At 42.0% G+C, this 16,053-nt stretch overlaps 2 protein-coding genes across 5 annotated transcripts; one reads left to right on the forward strand and one right to left on the reverse strand.

Annotated features, from left to right (window-relative positions):
* phkg2 (phosphorylase kinase, gamma 2 (testis)) lies at positions 1–4,348 on the reverse strand. The gene is made up of 10 exons (XM_020083549.2): positions 4,132–4,348; positions 3,756–3,867; positions 2,931–3,106; positions 2,770–2,824; positions 2,591–2,656; positions 1,932–2,095; positions 1,718–1,808; positions 1,454–1,607; positions 1,147–1,272; positions 1–1,007 (listed from the first exon to the last, which is right to left on the reverse strand). Exons 2-10 carry the CDS (start codon positions 3,848–3,850, stop codon positions 762–764), a joined length of 1,173 nt encoding a protein of 390 aa, XP_019939108.1. The 5' UTR covers positions 3,851–3,867; positions 4,132–4,348; the 3' UTR covers positions 1–761.
* rnf40 (ring finger protein 40) lies at positions 4,267–16,046 on the forward strand. 4 transcript variants are annotated; one of them, XM_069517938.1, is made up of 20 exons: positions 4,267–4,381; positions 5,076–5,224; positions 5,388–5,555; positions 5,846–6,152; positions 6,986–7,186; positions 7,406–7,527; positions 7,684–7,830; positions 8,000–8,074; positions 8,189–8,308; positions 8,672–8,851; positions 9,041–9,176; positions 9,450–9,571; positions 9,729–9,991; positions 10,204–10,321; positions 10,419–10,568; positions 12,716–12,928; positions 13,008–13,133; positions 13,892–14,032; positions 14,158–14,259; positions 14,621–16,046. In XM_069517938.1, exons 1-20 carry the CDS (start codon positions 4,267–4,269, stop codon positions 14,795–14,797), a joined length of 3,132 nt encoding a protein of 1,043 aa, XP_069374039.1. In that variant the 3' UTR covers positions 14,798–16,046. The 4 variants fall into 4 exon arrangements, with proteins under 4 accessions (XP_069374039.1, XP_069374038.1, XP_019938848.2 ...); XM_069517937.1 differs by having other exon boundaries at positions 12,719–12,928; XM_020083289.2 differs by lacking the exon at positions 4,267–4,381 and adding an exon at positions 4,499–4,585.
* Positions 16,047–16,053: the final 7 nt, after the last annotated feature.

Below are 16,053 nucleotides of genomic sequence, written 5' to 3' on the forward strand. Positions count from 1 at the left end.
TAGTTCTGACTGTCATTTGTTTATCTTTCTTTATCTTTCTTTACAGTACAACGTATTTTTTGCATTTGTACAATAAATGTACATTTCTCAGGCAGGCATTTTCAGGGAAAGTGCCACTAATCACACTGGTAAATGAAATAAGTAGGGAATGGTGTTTTAGAAGGAAAAACGGTCACAAACGGTCTTCACAGTTAGTGTAAGTGGATTCCCTATCGAGGAATGTCTGCATGCATTATGAGTAAATGAGGCTCTACCAAAAAACACTTCAGGTATTGTACTTAAATGTTTCACCCATGTCCACATAACACTGGATTATATGTAAATCTGTTTCAATATGTTAATATAATCATCTACTAAATAACTAACACAGTGCATTTAGTCCATCTCAGCCACACAGTGCTTAAAATGCATCCTGTCTTCAGTTATAACTGACGATCAACAGGTAAAATTCTAAATATAAATATATTTTGTACCTATAGCATATAGTATGTGATGGGTTTTATCTAGTGATTGCCAACACTATGACCTGAAGAAGAGTTTCAGACAGCCACACACACAGATCAGAGGCAGATAAGGAGTATTAGGGCGTGCATGCTAATCAATTCAAACCCATTGTGCGCATTAAGGCAAACAAATGTCCCGGTCCCTGAATTTCTCATCATAAAATTAAACATGGTAAACTAAAGTAAGTAAAAAAAGACATCATAGCACATGCAAACGGTTGAATATAAATCAAGTTGGTTAGGAAGGACATGGACCTTTCATGTTTCAAAGTCCTCCAGGCCCAGCAGCATGATCTTAGCTGTGTTCTGAAAGAGGGCGGCTCTGTTCTGCTGCTCCCCTTTCTTCACCCAGTGGCCGTAGATACGGAACGCGCAGCCATCAATGAGTTTGCGCACGCCACGGAGGGAGTAAGGATCTCTGGCGAGCACCTCCCGGGTCAATGGGCGAGCTTTGCGGTAACGGCTGTACATCCTGATACAAGCCAGCACGCTGACTATCAACACCTGAGGAGGAAGGAAAGACAAACAGATGAGAAAGTCAAGCTTATTCGGTTTCTCCTCATATTTCTGAACAGACATCTGTCTTTCAAGGCTTTTAATTTAAAATTATGTAAATGTGAGTCAGGTGAGCACTGTGACTCACCCTAAATGTCTTTCTGGGGCTGAAGTGTCGCACATCCTCCTTCTGGTACAGTCTGAAGAAGGGATGAGCTAACGCTTGTTCAGCAGTGAGACGGACAGCTGGGTCCAACACCAGCAGCCTGGATATCTGAGCATCACGAGCAAAGATAAACACAACTGATTTTACCAATACAGAATATATAGTGTTGTAGCACAAAAATACCAACAGCATTTGAAAATTAGGACAAATATAGCTGAATTGCATAATCTCACACATTCTGGTTTTGCTGAAGGGATTTATTATTTATTTAAACCCAACATCCGCTTACCAGATCTTTCACAGTGTCCGACCTGTCGTCCCATTCTGGGGAGCTGAACTTGTAGCGACCCTCCATGATCATCCTCAGCATCAGCATCTGTTTGCGGTGCCAGAATGGCGGTGAGCCGGCCAATAAAGTGAACAGAATCACGCCACAAGCCCAGCTTACCAACACACACAAGTGAGCAGGAATTAGATATGGTCAACACCCAGCGTCATGCTTCGTTATTTTACATAGATTGATGTTGCGTCATTGACAAAAGAAAAGACTCACAGATCGACCTCCTGGCCATAACCCGGGTGCATTTCATCCATGGAACATTTGAGTATTTCAGGGGCCAAATAACCAGGCGTCCCACAAAGCTCTAATTAGAAGAACAGTCAATAAAACATGATTTTGTCTCTGTCCGTGCAAAATTACAACTATATGATTCACATAACTGACCATATAACTGTTCTCACAGTGATCTACAGTCACACAGTATTACCTCGAAGTTTCTCTCCAGGCTGTAGCTGCACTGAGAATCCAAAGTCGGACAGTTTGATGTGTCCCTGATCATCCAGGAGAATGTTCTCAGGTTTCAGATCCCGATGGACGATGTTGAGGGAGTGGAGGTACTGCACCGCTTCCAGGAGAGCTCGCATCATACTCCTACAGTTAAGACAGACCAACAGGTTTTGGAGAAATGTTTTACATTACAACTGACCACATTTTTAAAGCATGCCACTAAGTAGATTTGAAATCATGCGTTCTTCATTCTACCGAGCCACCAGTTTCAGTTCATTTTCCCATTGGGTTTTTTTTTGGTCAAAGTTAGGCAAGTGTTTTGCAGTACAAGTGAAAGTGAACTGCCTGGTGTTATCTCTGACATGAGACTTGAGACCTGGCTATTAAGTGGCAAACTTTCAGATGCAAGAAGTTACTGGGGTTTTGATCTCTGGCGTCCATGTCTTTCAAATCATGCTTGTAACATGACTGAAAACCTCAAACATAGATTTTTACACTTCAAGAAAGTAACAACACCTTAAAATGAAGGAAAACCCCCATCAGACTGTAAAATACTCAGCAGGAACGACAGTAAAGCACAAGAAAATAATGACAGATTCAATTAGCTGACGCAGTGTGTTGTGTCATGTTGGAGCTCACCTGGTTTCCTTCTCGCTCAGAGTAACTTTTTCTGTGAGGTAGTCAAACAGCTCTCCTCGTCTCATGCTGAAAAGGAAAACAAGGATCCAAAGATCTGAGAATGATTTCATGGATGTTAAAATCTATATTTTAGCGAGGAATAACAAAAGCTAATGTTCACTATTTCATTTCATACTCACAGGTCAAACACCAAAAATATGAAGGTTGTGGACTCATAGGAATCAATGAGGGTAACTAAAGAGAACCAGAGACACATAACATAGTTTCAACACCATCAAACATTCAGGAGAAGAGCATGTTAAGTGTGCTGCGGGTTCAAAAGAGCAGAATTCCAACATACTGATGGACGAGTGTCCCTTCACCATGTTGAGGACTTGGATCTCCTTCAGTGTGGAGGTTTTCACCTCCTCCAGCTGCTGGGCCGTCATCTTCTCTGCCGTGATCTCAATAATCTTCACTGCCAGCTCCTGGGTCGTGTGTCTGTGCACACACCTGCGCACCACACTGCTCACACCCCTGAGTCACAATCGACATAGAACACATAGATGACACATTTGATTTTTCCAACAGAAAAAATTAAGTTTTCTTAAACAAAAACATTACAAAAGTGCAACCTTTTTTTCTCTCTCTCTAAATGACATAGAAAAACGGATGCATGCTCTTATTTCCAGCAGGCTTGTCTAATGAAGTGCTCTATTTTCTGGTCGATCCAAAGTGTTATAAATCAGCTACGGCTAATTCTGCCGCCTCATCAGTCACATCACAGATCTTACACTGGTTGCAGTGATGATTGTTAGATTATTTTAATTGTTTTTAAAACACTTTGTGGTCTTGCATCAGCACATGTCACATATGTCATATATGATCAGTTAGCTGCTCTAAAGTGTAAAACCTTATGTGAGGAATCTTACAGCGTTTACGCTCCAAGCTGCTGGACACTCAGAGAACCTGAGAGTAGCCGGAAGTGGACATTTTGTATTTATTTTATTTTTAGCTTAGCATTTGATTAAGTGTGTTTTTTGGACATTACATCATTGCAACTTTGTTTTAAATTGTATTCTATTTTATCCGTCTGTTAATATTATTTGTTTGGTGTGTTCTTAGCTCATCACTCACTTGTATGTGAGGCGCTTTATACATAAAGTTTGTGATTTGATGGACTCACCTGCCGATCACTTCTTTGGGGTCATACTTCTGATAGAACTCCTTCGCCCCCACCCAGTCTGGTAGCTCATCTCCAACAACAATGTCTTTAGTCATGGTGACAGCTTATCAATCTAAAACCACAACAACACACTGTCAGTCACGTGTCCTTCTCTGTGGCGGTGCTGGGGGACTTGAGACAGGAACTACCGAGCTCTCTCGTGACAGGCACGATGTTTTGTTTGAGTTGAATTCAAGTTGTCAGGACATTGCTGTGATTGCCTAATTAAACACGCATCCACATACAGTTGTGCCCTTGTGACAGTGAGCTAGCGCGGTGTCTTCAGCTCGGCCATGTAACAGCAGCGGGTTCACTGACCCTTCAGGAAGCTACTCACCGTGTGCGCGTTAAAAACGACAAGAAAGGAAGATGCCGGATGAGAAATCAGATCACAAGCGCCATTTCCGTTCAGTGCATCTATCGTGATGCCATTACTGTGAATCAGCGGCGCCTGTACCGCAGTTAGCTGCCGATGATGCTAGTGTCACTTAGCCAGCGCCTGTTTACATTCTGCTCCCTCGACACAGCTTGTTGGTGCAGGATGCTGCAGTACTGCCCCCCCGAGGCCGGAGGCTGGTTGCAGTATGGTGATTTATTTGTATTATTTTATTTCTATTGAATAACAATATTTCAAGGTTATTTTACATGTAGCTAGATTTAAAGCATCACACTATAAAAATCGTGACTCTCACTTTATTTTAAAAATGTCTTGATGTAAAAACAATACGGAAGTAGAATGTCGTCACTTCCTGTAGCTTCCCCAGCTACATTCTCCATCGTCCCTTGAGCAGGTTTGTACCGATGATTTAGGTCAGAAAACGATGTGTAATTTATCGTGCATGTAGAGATCAGTCCCACAATACCTTAGATACACGGGGACGGTCACTGAATAAAAATACCCACCACTATTTATTAGATATGCTGGACAAAGAGCGACGCTCAGTCAGAAAAGGTCCCGGATAATCAACCGTTAGCATTAGCATAGCTGGCATTAGCAAGATTGCTAATGCTGCGTAAATCGTAGCAGAAAAGCCAAAATAAATGTTTTTTGATGGCTTTTCAGTCTGGGATAAACACGATAACATTCAGCACACCCCTTTAGCATCACGCGTTTTCATATAAACACTAGAAGATCAGTGTTTTGAGCCGGTTAGAAGCAGTGGTCCTGCCCCTGTAGCATGAGACTTTAGCCGTTTGTTAGCTGTCAACTAATGAATGAGTTTTTCAAACTGCTCCGCTCTACCGACACTACGATCACGTGTCGGGTTTGATCTCTTGCAGGGGAAGGAAAGATGTCAGGTGTTGGGGGAGGAAAGCGTCCCTCAGGGGGGGACAGCCCCCCTGGCCCACCTGAGAAGAAAAGCAAAAAGGAGGAGAAGACCACCACTACACTCATCGAGCCCATTCGAATAGCTGGGGTCTCTTCAACGGTCAGTCACATTCAATGTTTACTCCCTCAGGTCACCATGTCTTCCATGTACTTCTGCTTCCACCAAGATGCCTTGTACACCGCATCTGGTTTCATTTTTTTGCTAAATAAAATCCAGCATCTCTGACGTTTGTTCTTGTTGTCTGTATTTGTTTTTTTTGCAGGAGGAAATGGACATGAAGGTGATCCAGTTCAAGAATAAGAAACTATGTGAGCGGCTGGAGCAGAGACAGACCATGGAGGATGAGTTACGAGAGAAAATTGAGAAGCTGGAGAAGAGACAAGCCACTGATGACACCACCCTTCTGATTGTCAACCGCTACTGGTCGCAGGTGCTAACTGCACTCAAGATTACACTGTTATAACACTATTGATCCCTTTTGGATTAATTCTTCAGCAATATCAATGTTAACACTGGATTGAGTACACATCGTTCTCTCCGAGCCACATGTGTACTAGTATTGTGCAGCATGTGTGTGTTTAATCTCTGCAAAAGTCAGTCTGTGGAAGTGTCACTGTAATGAAAATCAAAAGATCGTCTAAATGCAGGACTCGGTTTTTAGAATAAGGATTTTTTAAGAGAATACACAAATCTTTCAATCCTTGTGTTTCTAATTTGCAGTTGGAAGAGAACGTGCATGTTCTACGCAAACGCATTGTGCCAGATGCTCCAGTGGCATCTACCCCGGCCCCGCCCTCTGCCCCTCTCTCTGATCCCACACCAATGGAGGAAGATGGCGTCAATCTGGCTTCACCAACCACAGCAGTTCCTCCACCTCCCCTTCCAGAAGTCCAGAATGAGGGCGAGCAGACAGAGAAACAGCAGGAGGAGTGTCCAGAAGAGCGTCAGGAGGAGCAGCAGCCACCTCCTCCTACGGGGTCAGAAGAGTCAATGACAACGACAGAGCTGTCACAGAACTCAACAACAGGTAAGATGGAAAGTCGTAATTGCTAAGTGCTTTGTTGAACTTCTATAATTTGACCACATAATCTGTAATCTTTCTATTTTATACATCTGTATTTTAAATTAAATGTGTACACGGTTTGATTCTACATTGGGTTTCAGGAGTCCCCAGGCAAAATGAAACCAACTTCAGATTGAAAGTTTGATAAACATAATGACTGTAGAATATAAATTGTATGAATCCCTCTATTATGAAAAAGTTGCTCTTCATGCCAGAATAGTCTGTTCTGTCTGTGTAGACACGGAGGATGTCACTGTCCTTGTCCAATGTCCTTTGATTGTCTTTACTGTGATTTCAGTGTAAGTATTAAGTAAGTGGAGACACTGTCATTGGTGCTTCAGCAGATAGTTATCCATCCTGAATGCCTGTGGGTTGCTGGTCAAAAACTCCGAGGCTCATTTACAAAGCCTGTTGTGTCCTTGAGACTAGAGCTTCATTGATAGTTTGGATAGGAGGGGCGTGATTGAAGGCATAGCTATAATCCCTAAAAAGCATCCAGATGTATCGTCATGTATTTGCCAGGTGTATCCTTTAAGAAAGCAACTGTTATAGCTTCCTTGTATGTCTTGGCTCAATCTTCTGGCAAACAGCCTGTCAAATTTCAGGCTATTATAAAGCAATGCTAACCTCTCTTTACCTGTATTTGTCTGATCCATTGCAATTTCCAATGAAGTTTCCAGGTTTTCAAAATTTTTATGTAGGCACGTACTCTTTCCTTTTTCCTGGATAAAGGTTAAGGTTAAATGATGACTTATTACCTGCTGTACTGATTTTAACCAACTTCCTGTTATTTTCAGATGCTTCGCCGCCTCCTCCTCCTTTAAGTGATAATGCCAAGGGTTTCCTGACCACGCTGGAGCACAGCAGCGAGGAAGAGCTCACCCTGCACCTCCAGGACCGCATGCAGTTCAGCAAGGAAGCAATTGCCTGCTTGGTCTGTGTCTTTGACAGGCTGCACAGTCGTATCGACAGTATGTGCAAGCATGTCCAAGCTTCAGGTAACTGTTACATTCTTATTATTGATTTTTTTCATACATGTTAAGCCAGTTGCAGACATTTTCCATCCTGCCTCAGAAATAACTAATTACTTGCTGCTATTTGACTTAAATATGTCATTAATGTAGTTGTTGTTGTACGTAAATGTGTACAAGGTTTTCTTAACACCCATTAGCTCCATTCTAAATGAACATTGCTAACTTTATCTTTTTTATTAACAGCATGTGAGGACAGTAGCCAGTCTGACATCATCAATGTTAGCCACACTCTGCTGGATGAGAACAGTCGACTGAGGGACCTGGCCACTCTCCTGCAGGGTCGTCACCACAAGATGTCTATGGAGGTACGATGTCCTTGGCATTGTTTGTATCATTGTGTGTGGTAATTATACATACGTGTGGGTGTGAGTGTGCTTTCGAGACTGTCGATTAGGGGCATTGTCAGATTGCATGTACGTGGCCACTGATTTTCATTTCTGCCTTGCCATGCTGTCTTGCAGTACAACGAGTTGGTGGACAAGGTGACCAGCTCCGAGACCAAGGTGTCTGAGATGGAGACAACAGTTGAGGACCTGCAGTGGGACATTGAGAAACTCCGCAACAGGGAACAGAAGCTTAACAAACATCTGGCAGAGGCCATGGAACAGGTACAGTTATGTGTCTGTTGTCTGCTAAGTGTGTATCTGTGTGTTTGTGACCTTTTGTCTGTTCTTTCTCTCTTATACATGAGCTGACACTGATCGTTCTGTGAGTTTGTGTCATGTTCTTTTGTCCTGTTTTTATTTTTTCCTTATGTGTTCTGCTGTTTGTCTGCAGCTGAAGTCTGGATACAGCAGCACTGGTAGCTCAGGCGGGCTACCTGGAGGTCAGATTACACTGAATATTCAGAAGGTGAGCATTCATACTGTTTTGCATGTCATTAATTTCATATCTCGAATGCTATAAGTAGGGTTTTTATACCATGCTCATTTCTTCTGTAACACATTGTCCTTCTTCTCATCTTAGTTTGAGAGTCTCAATGCAGAGTTGGAGCACAACCAGGAGTTAGCAAACAGCCGCATGGCAGAGTTAGAGAAACTGCAGGCGGAGCTCCAGGAGGCTGTGAGAGAGAGCGAGAAGCTCAAGGTAAAGAAATTATGTTGATCGTAGGAAAGAAGCATTAGTTGAACCACACCGGTCACTAAAGAACCACTTTTTCATTTGTGATTGATATGATCCAAGCAGAGCTGTGGAAAATGTGGGAATCAGGACACTGATGCACATGAACATTTTCAAAACAGTGTCCTTAATTCAGTATTGTGTTTTTCATGGTGCAAATAGATAAATAATAGGCTGGATTAAGTCTGTTTATTCTGACAGTACATTTAAAAAAAAGGGAAGAAATATGATAGTGTGTAAAAAGAGTGAAATCAGATTTTTTTGGGGAAGATTTCCGTCTGCTATGAATGTCATAGTGTGTCATTTTAATCTGCTTCCTGATTTTTTCAGATGGATTTGCGCAACATTCCAGAAGAGGTTGTGAAGGAGACTCTAGAGTATAAATGTCTGCAGTCTCAGTTCTCAGTGCTGTACAATGAGTCTCTTGGGGTCAAAACCCAGCTGGATGAGGCACGGGCGCTCCTGCTTACTGCAAAGAACGCCCACCTCCGACAGATTGAGCACATGGAGGTAACACTTACAGGATGTTTGTGTAAATATTCAAAGTTTTTCCCATGGAGAGAAACAAGGTTTATATATCAAAATATAGAAGAGTGTTGACTTTATATTTCTTATTATAGATTTTTAACTTGTACTTGCATATTACTGCCATTACTAGGCTACATGATCTGCAATGTCTTGGTGTTTTCAAATGTTCAGAGTGATGAGCTGTCCCTTCAAAAGAAGCTGCGCACTGAGGTCATCCAGCTGGAGGATACCCTGGCTCAGGTTCGCAAAGAGTATGAGATGCTGCGCATTGAGTTCGAGCAGAACCTGGCAGCCAACGAGCAAGCAGGTACTGCTGAGTTAGTCGATCAATTCAAACTCTTATTTTTGATTTAAAGTAATAAGAGGAAGGCGTTTGTCATTCTCTGTTTTCTATACCATCTATCTATCTGCATCTATCTATTAGTATTGTGGGAACAGTTCTTACTTTTATCTAGGAGTTTCTCATGTGCATCATCTCACCATTTATAGTTCTGTGTAATTCATGAGTGACTCATAACCAAACCACATGTTGACTGTATTTGTGTCTGTTCACTTTCATTCTTGGTGTCTGCTCTCTCAGGACCAATCAACAGGGAGATGCGACACTTAATCAGTAGCCTTCAGAACCACAACCTGCAGTTGAAAGGTGACGTGCAGCGTTACAAGAGGAAGTTGCGGGAAACACAGATGGAGATCAATAAGGTAGATAGTGTGATTCACTGTCCTAGTCCCAGTTTTGATGAGATTCAGAGGGATGTTAAAAACAAAATCAATACCTTGCTAGTGATACCATTTCCTCCAACTAGTGTAATGTTGCATCATTGTCAAGTAAATAATAGTAATTGTGCTTTATCGACAGTTGCGTTGTCAGAGTGGCGACACAGCGGTTCTGATTCTGGAGGAGACGACGAGTGACAGCATCGACGTGAAGAAAGAGGAGGATGACGACCAGGAGGAGGAAGAGGAGGAGAGGAGGAAGGAGCTTGAGAGACAGCGGGCCAGGGAGAGGGAGCGAGAGGCTGAGCGGGAACGAGAGAGGGAGCGAGAGAGAGAGAGACAGCGCAGCGACGAGCTGAAGAGAAAAGACTCGGACACACTGAAGATGCTCAGAGTAGAACTCAAGTACATCCCCCTTCTATTTAACACCCCATTTTTATATCTAACATGATTCAATAATGGAAGCAAAATTATTATATTAATTGTAAATACAAAATGGGAAATTTTGTATAGTTAGCAGGTGTGGAATGGGATCCTGGGCTCAAAAGCACTACATTTATCCCATTGATGTGATTGCTTATGTTAATGTAATATCTTTTTCTTTTCTAACTCATCAGAAAAGCCCAGGAGTCCCAGAAAGAGATGAAGCTCTTGTTGGACATGTACAAGTCAGCTCCAAAGGAGCAGAGGGACAAAGTGCAGCTAATGGCAGCTGAGCGCAAATCTAAAGCTGAGGTTTGTTCTTTGGTGTCTTCTGTGTCTCTTTTCAGTTTTTTCTTTGTTAGCCGATAACAATGAAATACTTTACCCATCCCTCCCTTGAACCATCCAGGTGGATGAGCTGAGGATGAGAGTACGAGAGCTGGAGGAGAGAGAGAGGAAGGAAAGCAAGAAGCTGGCTGATGAAGATGCCCTCAGGAAGATCCGAGTAGCAGAAGAGACCATTGAACATCTGCAGAAGAAACTTGCTGCAACTAAGCAGGTATCTATTTGTTCTGTTCTCTCAAACAAACAGAGAGGCTGAACTAATCTAGAAGTGAGAAATGAGTCACTGGTAGTCAGACTTTTATAGAACAAGTCAACTTTAAATCTGCTCAAGATATGACTATAAACAATCCAGCTGTGCTAAGAATGAGTGTAGTTCAATGAGTCAAACATTTGCCTGAGAAAGAGCAGAACACTAAAGAAGAACTGAAAGCTGAAGCTGTGGCCTGCCATTTGAATCTCTGCGGCTGGTTAACTTCATGCTAACCTCTTGTTAATGTTTGTTTTTGCTCTGAGTAACATGTAAATCCTAATTTGCAAGCAGTTTTTTTTTTGCTACATAAGATAAGATATAATGATGGCAGAGAATTAAATTAAATATCTATCTATTCAAGCAAAGTAACCTGATTTTAAAAGAAGTGTATAGACGATAAACAGGCTCCCTATACACCATATGCTAGACTAATTTTCATAAGAATGTCTGCTTTCCTTCAAAGTTTCAACATAGTTGCACAGTTACATGCTCAACTTCTGGCACAGAAAATACTTTTAAGTGATTTAAAAAAAAATCTCTTAAGATTATTGCTGTCTTTATGGTAACCAGGCTAAAATATTACATATATGGTATTTAAAATCATGTCAGTAATGTTGTTCCTTTAATTAAATTATAGCATAATTAGTGAGATTTTAATCACTATGATAAATGTCTGTGATGTGAATTTACACTGTTACACTGAATCTACTACAAGACAGAAGGAGGGAGTTCCTCTGAAATGATCATGTTGACATTTAAGCTTAACCAAAAAAACATTCTGTGAGCTATTCTGATCAATTCTAAGTAGGACTGTGTAAAATCCTGTCAGATCCAAGCTCACTTACTTGGCTGTGTCTTGACACTCAGGGAATTTCATAAGTAAATCAGAAAACACAGGAAATAAGAGAACAGACTCCTCAGACTCTTTATGAGATAGAGAACATAAAACCATCATCTGACCAGGGTCAAATGTTGGACAAGTAGTGTCATTGTAATGTCTAAAACCTGTTTGCGTAGATGGTGGACACACCCATGTTAGATCATGTAATACTCTTTTCTTGAAAATAATCATCCAACTGTTTCCCTTGGTGCCACCTTGAAAATGATCTGTCTGATGAGTCCTATTACCTAATAGGAATCAAGTTCTCTTCACCCATGGCACCCAGTCTTCATCATTCACTCATTTGGTTTTAGTTCCTCCATGTGTGAACTCTTCAGCAAAGCACATCACTGTTCATTTGCACTTAAATGTAATTAAATCAGATGTAGGTAATGACATAATAATATAGTAGTGGTCAGATTTTATTCTAGCTTGTTTAACTGTTGTTACACACCATTTTACAAGCAGAAATTAGACAGCTGTTAAGACCTGACAGCCTTAAGCTGCTCATGCTTGGGAGGTCTCACAGAAAAGAGTTGATAGAAGGAGAGACACAGACTGAGGCTGATCATGATTTATTCAGCTTTTTACTTTTGCCTCCTAAACAGGGATTGGGTTTTATTTAATCCCAGCTTTCTGAATTCACTTTTACAGGATGACTGATTTCCCAAACTGTCCAATAAACAGTCAACCTGTGAGATCATGTGACTTCATGTTTATAGGCCCCAGTTGGCTTGTTAGTGTGCAGAGAAACAGCCCAGTGAAGGTGTAAAACATTTAAATATGTCAGGTTATATGACGGTGTCACATTCAAATTTAACACCTTCGCACATCTGTTACTCTTTGTTTATTGAAAAATACAACATGGATTAAACAGTTTTTGATTTAGGTTGAGTAGATGCACCATATTGTCTTTGTTTATACCAATGATTTTTTATTATTAGAAATAGGTAGGAATAGTAGATGTTAGCAATTTTTTTTAAATCTATAAAAATGAAATAAATTGAGTGAATTTCTTTGTTTCATATACATGGTTTGTTTTATTTGTTTTTAGTTATGGTTACAGAACATTGTGGTGAAAATGCACTGTTTTATTTGGAGAATATCACTTAAACCCCCAACTCGTATTGTACTTGATATGAATGTTTACCATTGGTAATGAAACCAGGCCCCGTTAGTTCAAAACCACACACTGCCTCCTCTGTTCACTGATACCTGTGCGTCTCTTGAGGAGGAGGAAGCCCTGCTGAGTGAGATGGACGTCACGGGCCAGGCCTTTGAAGACATGCAGGAGCAGAACAGCCGACTGTTGCAGCAGTTAAGGGAGAAGGACGACGCCAATTTCAAGCTGATGAGCGAGCGAATCAAATCGAACCAGATCTACAAGCTGCTGAAAGAAGAGAAGGAGGAGCTGGCCGACCAAGTCCTCCGATTCAAAACCCAGGTGACGTTTAACTGCAGAGTGGATGTTCTCCCGTAGTGTCGAGGAACTGAAATATTAACTTGTTGCTGCCTCTTGTCAGGTGGATGCTCAGCTGCTGGTTGTTCAGAAGCTAGAAGAGAAAGAGGGCGTCCTCCAGAGCACGCTGGCCACTCTGGAAAAAGAGCTGGCCGTCCGGACGCAAGCACTAGAGCTCAACAAGAGGAAGGTGAGGAGAGAGATGCCTCTGATCGCACTGTTGGCTCTTACACTGATTCAATTGCTGCCAGATGTCTGTGGTCCTAAATATAAACATTAAAACACTGTAGGAGGATCTTGGTAATTACACCTGCGTAAATCTGTTCTCGTTACGTTTCATTTTCATGTATTTAGGTGGTTGTTAAAAATTCGGACATCCGAGACGTGTGGGGTTTCTGCCACAAAAACGTTTTAACGAGCTACACTGTAAGCAAATTAAACCCAGTGTCTGTCCTCATTCCCACACCGCCATGTTTTGAAAGTGCCTACTCCTGTGATGTGTTTCTGGTCATTGCCAACATTGACCAGGAACTTGAATAATTTTTTCTTTTACGTTTAATCTTATTTTGAAAAGTAGGAACAACCTCGGAAGTAAAATGAAAACATCACAGAAAACTCACAAAAGCAGCTGTTTACTTTAACTGAAACCAGCGATAGCGTGGAAGCGATGATGATGATCCAGAGATGCATCATGTGCTGTGGAAAATGATCGTCAGAGCTGGAAATTAAGTGTAGTAAATATGAAAATTACAAAATCAGCAGTGTTGATGTTAAAGTTAGCGCACAACAGAATATCTAAAGTTGAAGCACAGGGAAGAGATTCAGAATATCAAGTTTTTCCCCAAGCTTGCTGCAACCCCAGCACATTATAGCTCAGGAATCTCATCATTGGTTTTTTGTTTTTTTCATTATTATTATTGAGTGTGTCCGGTTCCTTCCCTGCTGCAGGCAGTGGAGGCTGCCCAGCTGGCAGAAGACCTGAAGGTGCAGCTGGAGCACACGCAGGCCAAGCTTAAGGAGATCCAGGTCTCTGTGGCAGAGAATCGCACGGCCCGGGAGAGGGAGAGCAGCAACCTGAAACGAGCACAGGTATGTTGTATTTCAGGAATTGGGGGATATCACTTCTTAAATTCTGTCCAAGTGACTTGTGGAGTTCAGATGGGAGGATCACACGAGGCCGCAGCTCTCATGACTCTTCCCCCCTCCGTGTCCAGGAGGATCTGTCCCGGCTGAGGCGAAAGCTGGAGAAACAGAAGAAGGTGGAGGTTTACTCTGACGCTGATGAGATCCTGCAGGAGGAGATCAACCAGTACAAGGTGAGAAGGAGAAAACAGTTTATGTGCAGAGAATTTGTTTGAATAAACCTCAAGATAATGACAAGGGAGATGCAAAAAACACCAACATGCAGACAGAAATACCGTCTGGTGAAAATGTAGTGGTAATACTACAGCTTTGTGATTTGTTTGATTGGCTGGCAGTGGGAGTTTTTCATTTGTGAGTATGAGCCAGAGAGTGAGCTCAAACTTCTGAAAATATTACAGCCACTTTGTGCTTTGGGGATACAAAGACTTGTTACACCCTCAAGTATTAGCTGCATTACCATAGAACAAGTGGAGGTAATAACACTGCCGGCAAGTCGGTATTTGGCCCATAAACTATGTGTTTATCTGTCTCCAGGCCAAGCTGCGCTGCCCCTGCTGCAACACGCGAGACAAGGAGACGGTGCTCACCAAGTGTTTCCACGTATTCTGCTACGAATGTCTGAAGATGCGTTACGACACCCGACAGAGGAAGTGCCCCAAGTGCAACTGTGCCTTCGGAGCTAACGACTTTCACCGCATCTACATTACCTAATTCAAATGGAGACGGAGGAATAAAACCAAAGGAGAGAAGAGATAGAGACACAAAAACTGAAGATTTATTCAAAGAGGGGAGACATTTTTAGGAGGGGGGGGGGTATTCAGATGAGTTTGTTTCGCTGTTTTAATCTCTCTTTGGAAAGACTTTTACCGCGTCATTTTCAGTCGCTGATTTATGTGGTGACCAAACAGTGACACATCTTACTGAGAGAGTTGTGCTGTAGCTAATAAACACACTTGTTTGTGCAAACCGTGACGTTCTTACATGTTGAGCTGCTCCGCACTGTTTTCCCGTCTTTGCTGTTGTCGCCAAGTTAAACATCCTCTCCTCTAACAGACTGAGCCGACTTTTAACCATTTCATTTTTTTATGTATAGAAGAACATGAACTGCAGTGGTACAGGGTTGATCTTCCTGCCGTGTTTCCTTGAATGGTTTTTGTCCTGCTGCTTTCGGAACTCCTGTAAAATCTGTGGAGCTGAAACACTTCAAAATTAAAAGAAGCCCTCCTCCACAGACTCGAGGGTTGCGTGTCTAAAACCTAAATATGTTTCTGATGTATGACGTGCAACAGGCAGATTTGTCTAACTTCCTCGGTTAGGCTATAGTATTAACAATGCCCGAGAGACATCAGCTAGTTTGGCATCCAGTCAGCACATACAGGAGTGTTTGGATCACCTTGGGCAAGGTCCTCTGTGTGTGTTCATCTCGTTGCCATGGTTCCTGCTGGAGAGTTTTGACACAACATCTGCAGCTTATAGTGCCTCATTACTGATGAAATCACTCCAGTGGAAAGTCAGCTCATATGGGTGTCCTTAGTGGGCTGTGCTGCTCCAGGTCCTAGCAGACTGCTCCGCTAAAAGGCTCGCTACGACAGCAGAGTACAAAAACATCTGCTTAACAACATGCTTCTTACCTAATTGAGCCAACGCAAGCCCGTTCCCCTCTGCTCTGATGATGTGATCTATTTACTGGGAGGTTGGTCCGCGTCTGTTTGACGTTAGCGCTTGTGGGAAAGGCGGTTCACACCATGTAGCGCACATAAAAAAAAGTTCCAGGCTGCTTAGAAAAAGTGAATATGTGAAAAAAAGGGCATTTGGTAACAGTTATGAAGAGTCGCTGCAGGATCTGGCTCTTGTCGGCAAAGATAAGAATCATTTTACTGTTAAGAATTCTTGAGCAGTGGTTGTTTACTCATATATGAATGTGCATAATAACCTGTCTAAAATAAATAAGTAGTTTCCACTTTGAT

The sequence above is a fragment of the Paralichthys olivaceus genome, chromosome 21 (genome assembly GCF_024713975.1).
Source record: "Paralichthys olivaceus isolate ysfri-2021 chromosome 21, ASM2471397v2, whole genome shotgun sequence".
NCBI lineage: Eukaryota > Metazoa > Chordata > Actinopteri > Pleuronectiformes > Paralichthyidae > Paralichthys > Paralichthys olivaceus.

Bases quoted from the DNA above. Each gene is read 5' to 3' on its own strand.
- phkg2 (XM_020083549.2), bottom strand. From the start codon at position 3,850: ATGACTAAAGACATTGTTGTTGGAGATGAGCTACCAGACTGGGTGGGG. The intron at 2,096-2,590 runs GTGAGCTCCAAC...TCTTAACTGTAG, and splicing joins CTGAGCGAGAAGGAAACCAG to GAGTATGATGCGAGCTCTCC. The intron at 1,608-1,717 runs GTGAGTCTTTTC...TGTGTTGGTAAG, and splicing joins TATGGCCAGGAGGTCGATCT to CTGGGCTTGTGGCGTGATTC.
- rnf40 (XM_069517938.1), top strand. From the start codon at position 4,267: ATGATGCTAGTGTCACTTAGCCAGCGCCTGTTTACATTCTGCTCCCTC. The intron at 5,556-5,845 runs GTGCTAACTGCA...TCTAATTTGCAG, and splicing joins TCAACCGCTACTGGTCGCAG to TTGGAAGAGAACGTGCATGT. The intron at 10,322-10,418 runs GTTTGTTCTTTG...TGAACCATCCAG, and splicing joins AGCGCAAATCTAAAGCTGAG to GTGGATGAGCTGAGGATGAG.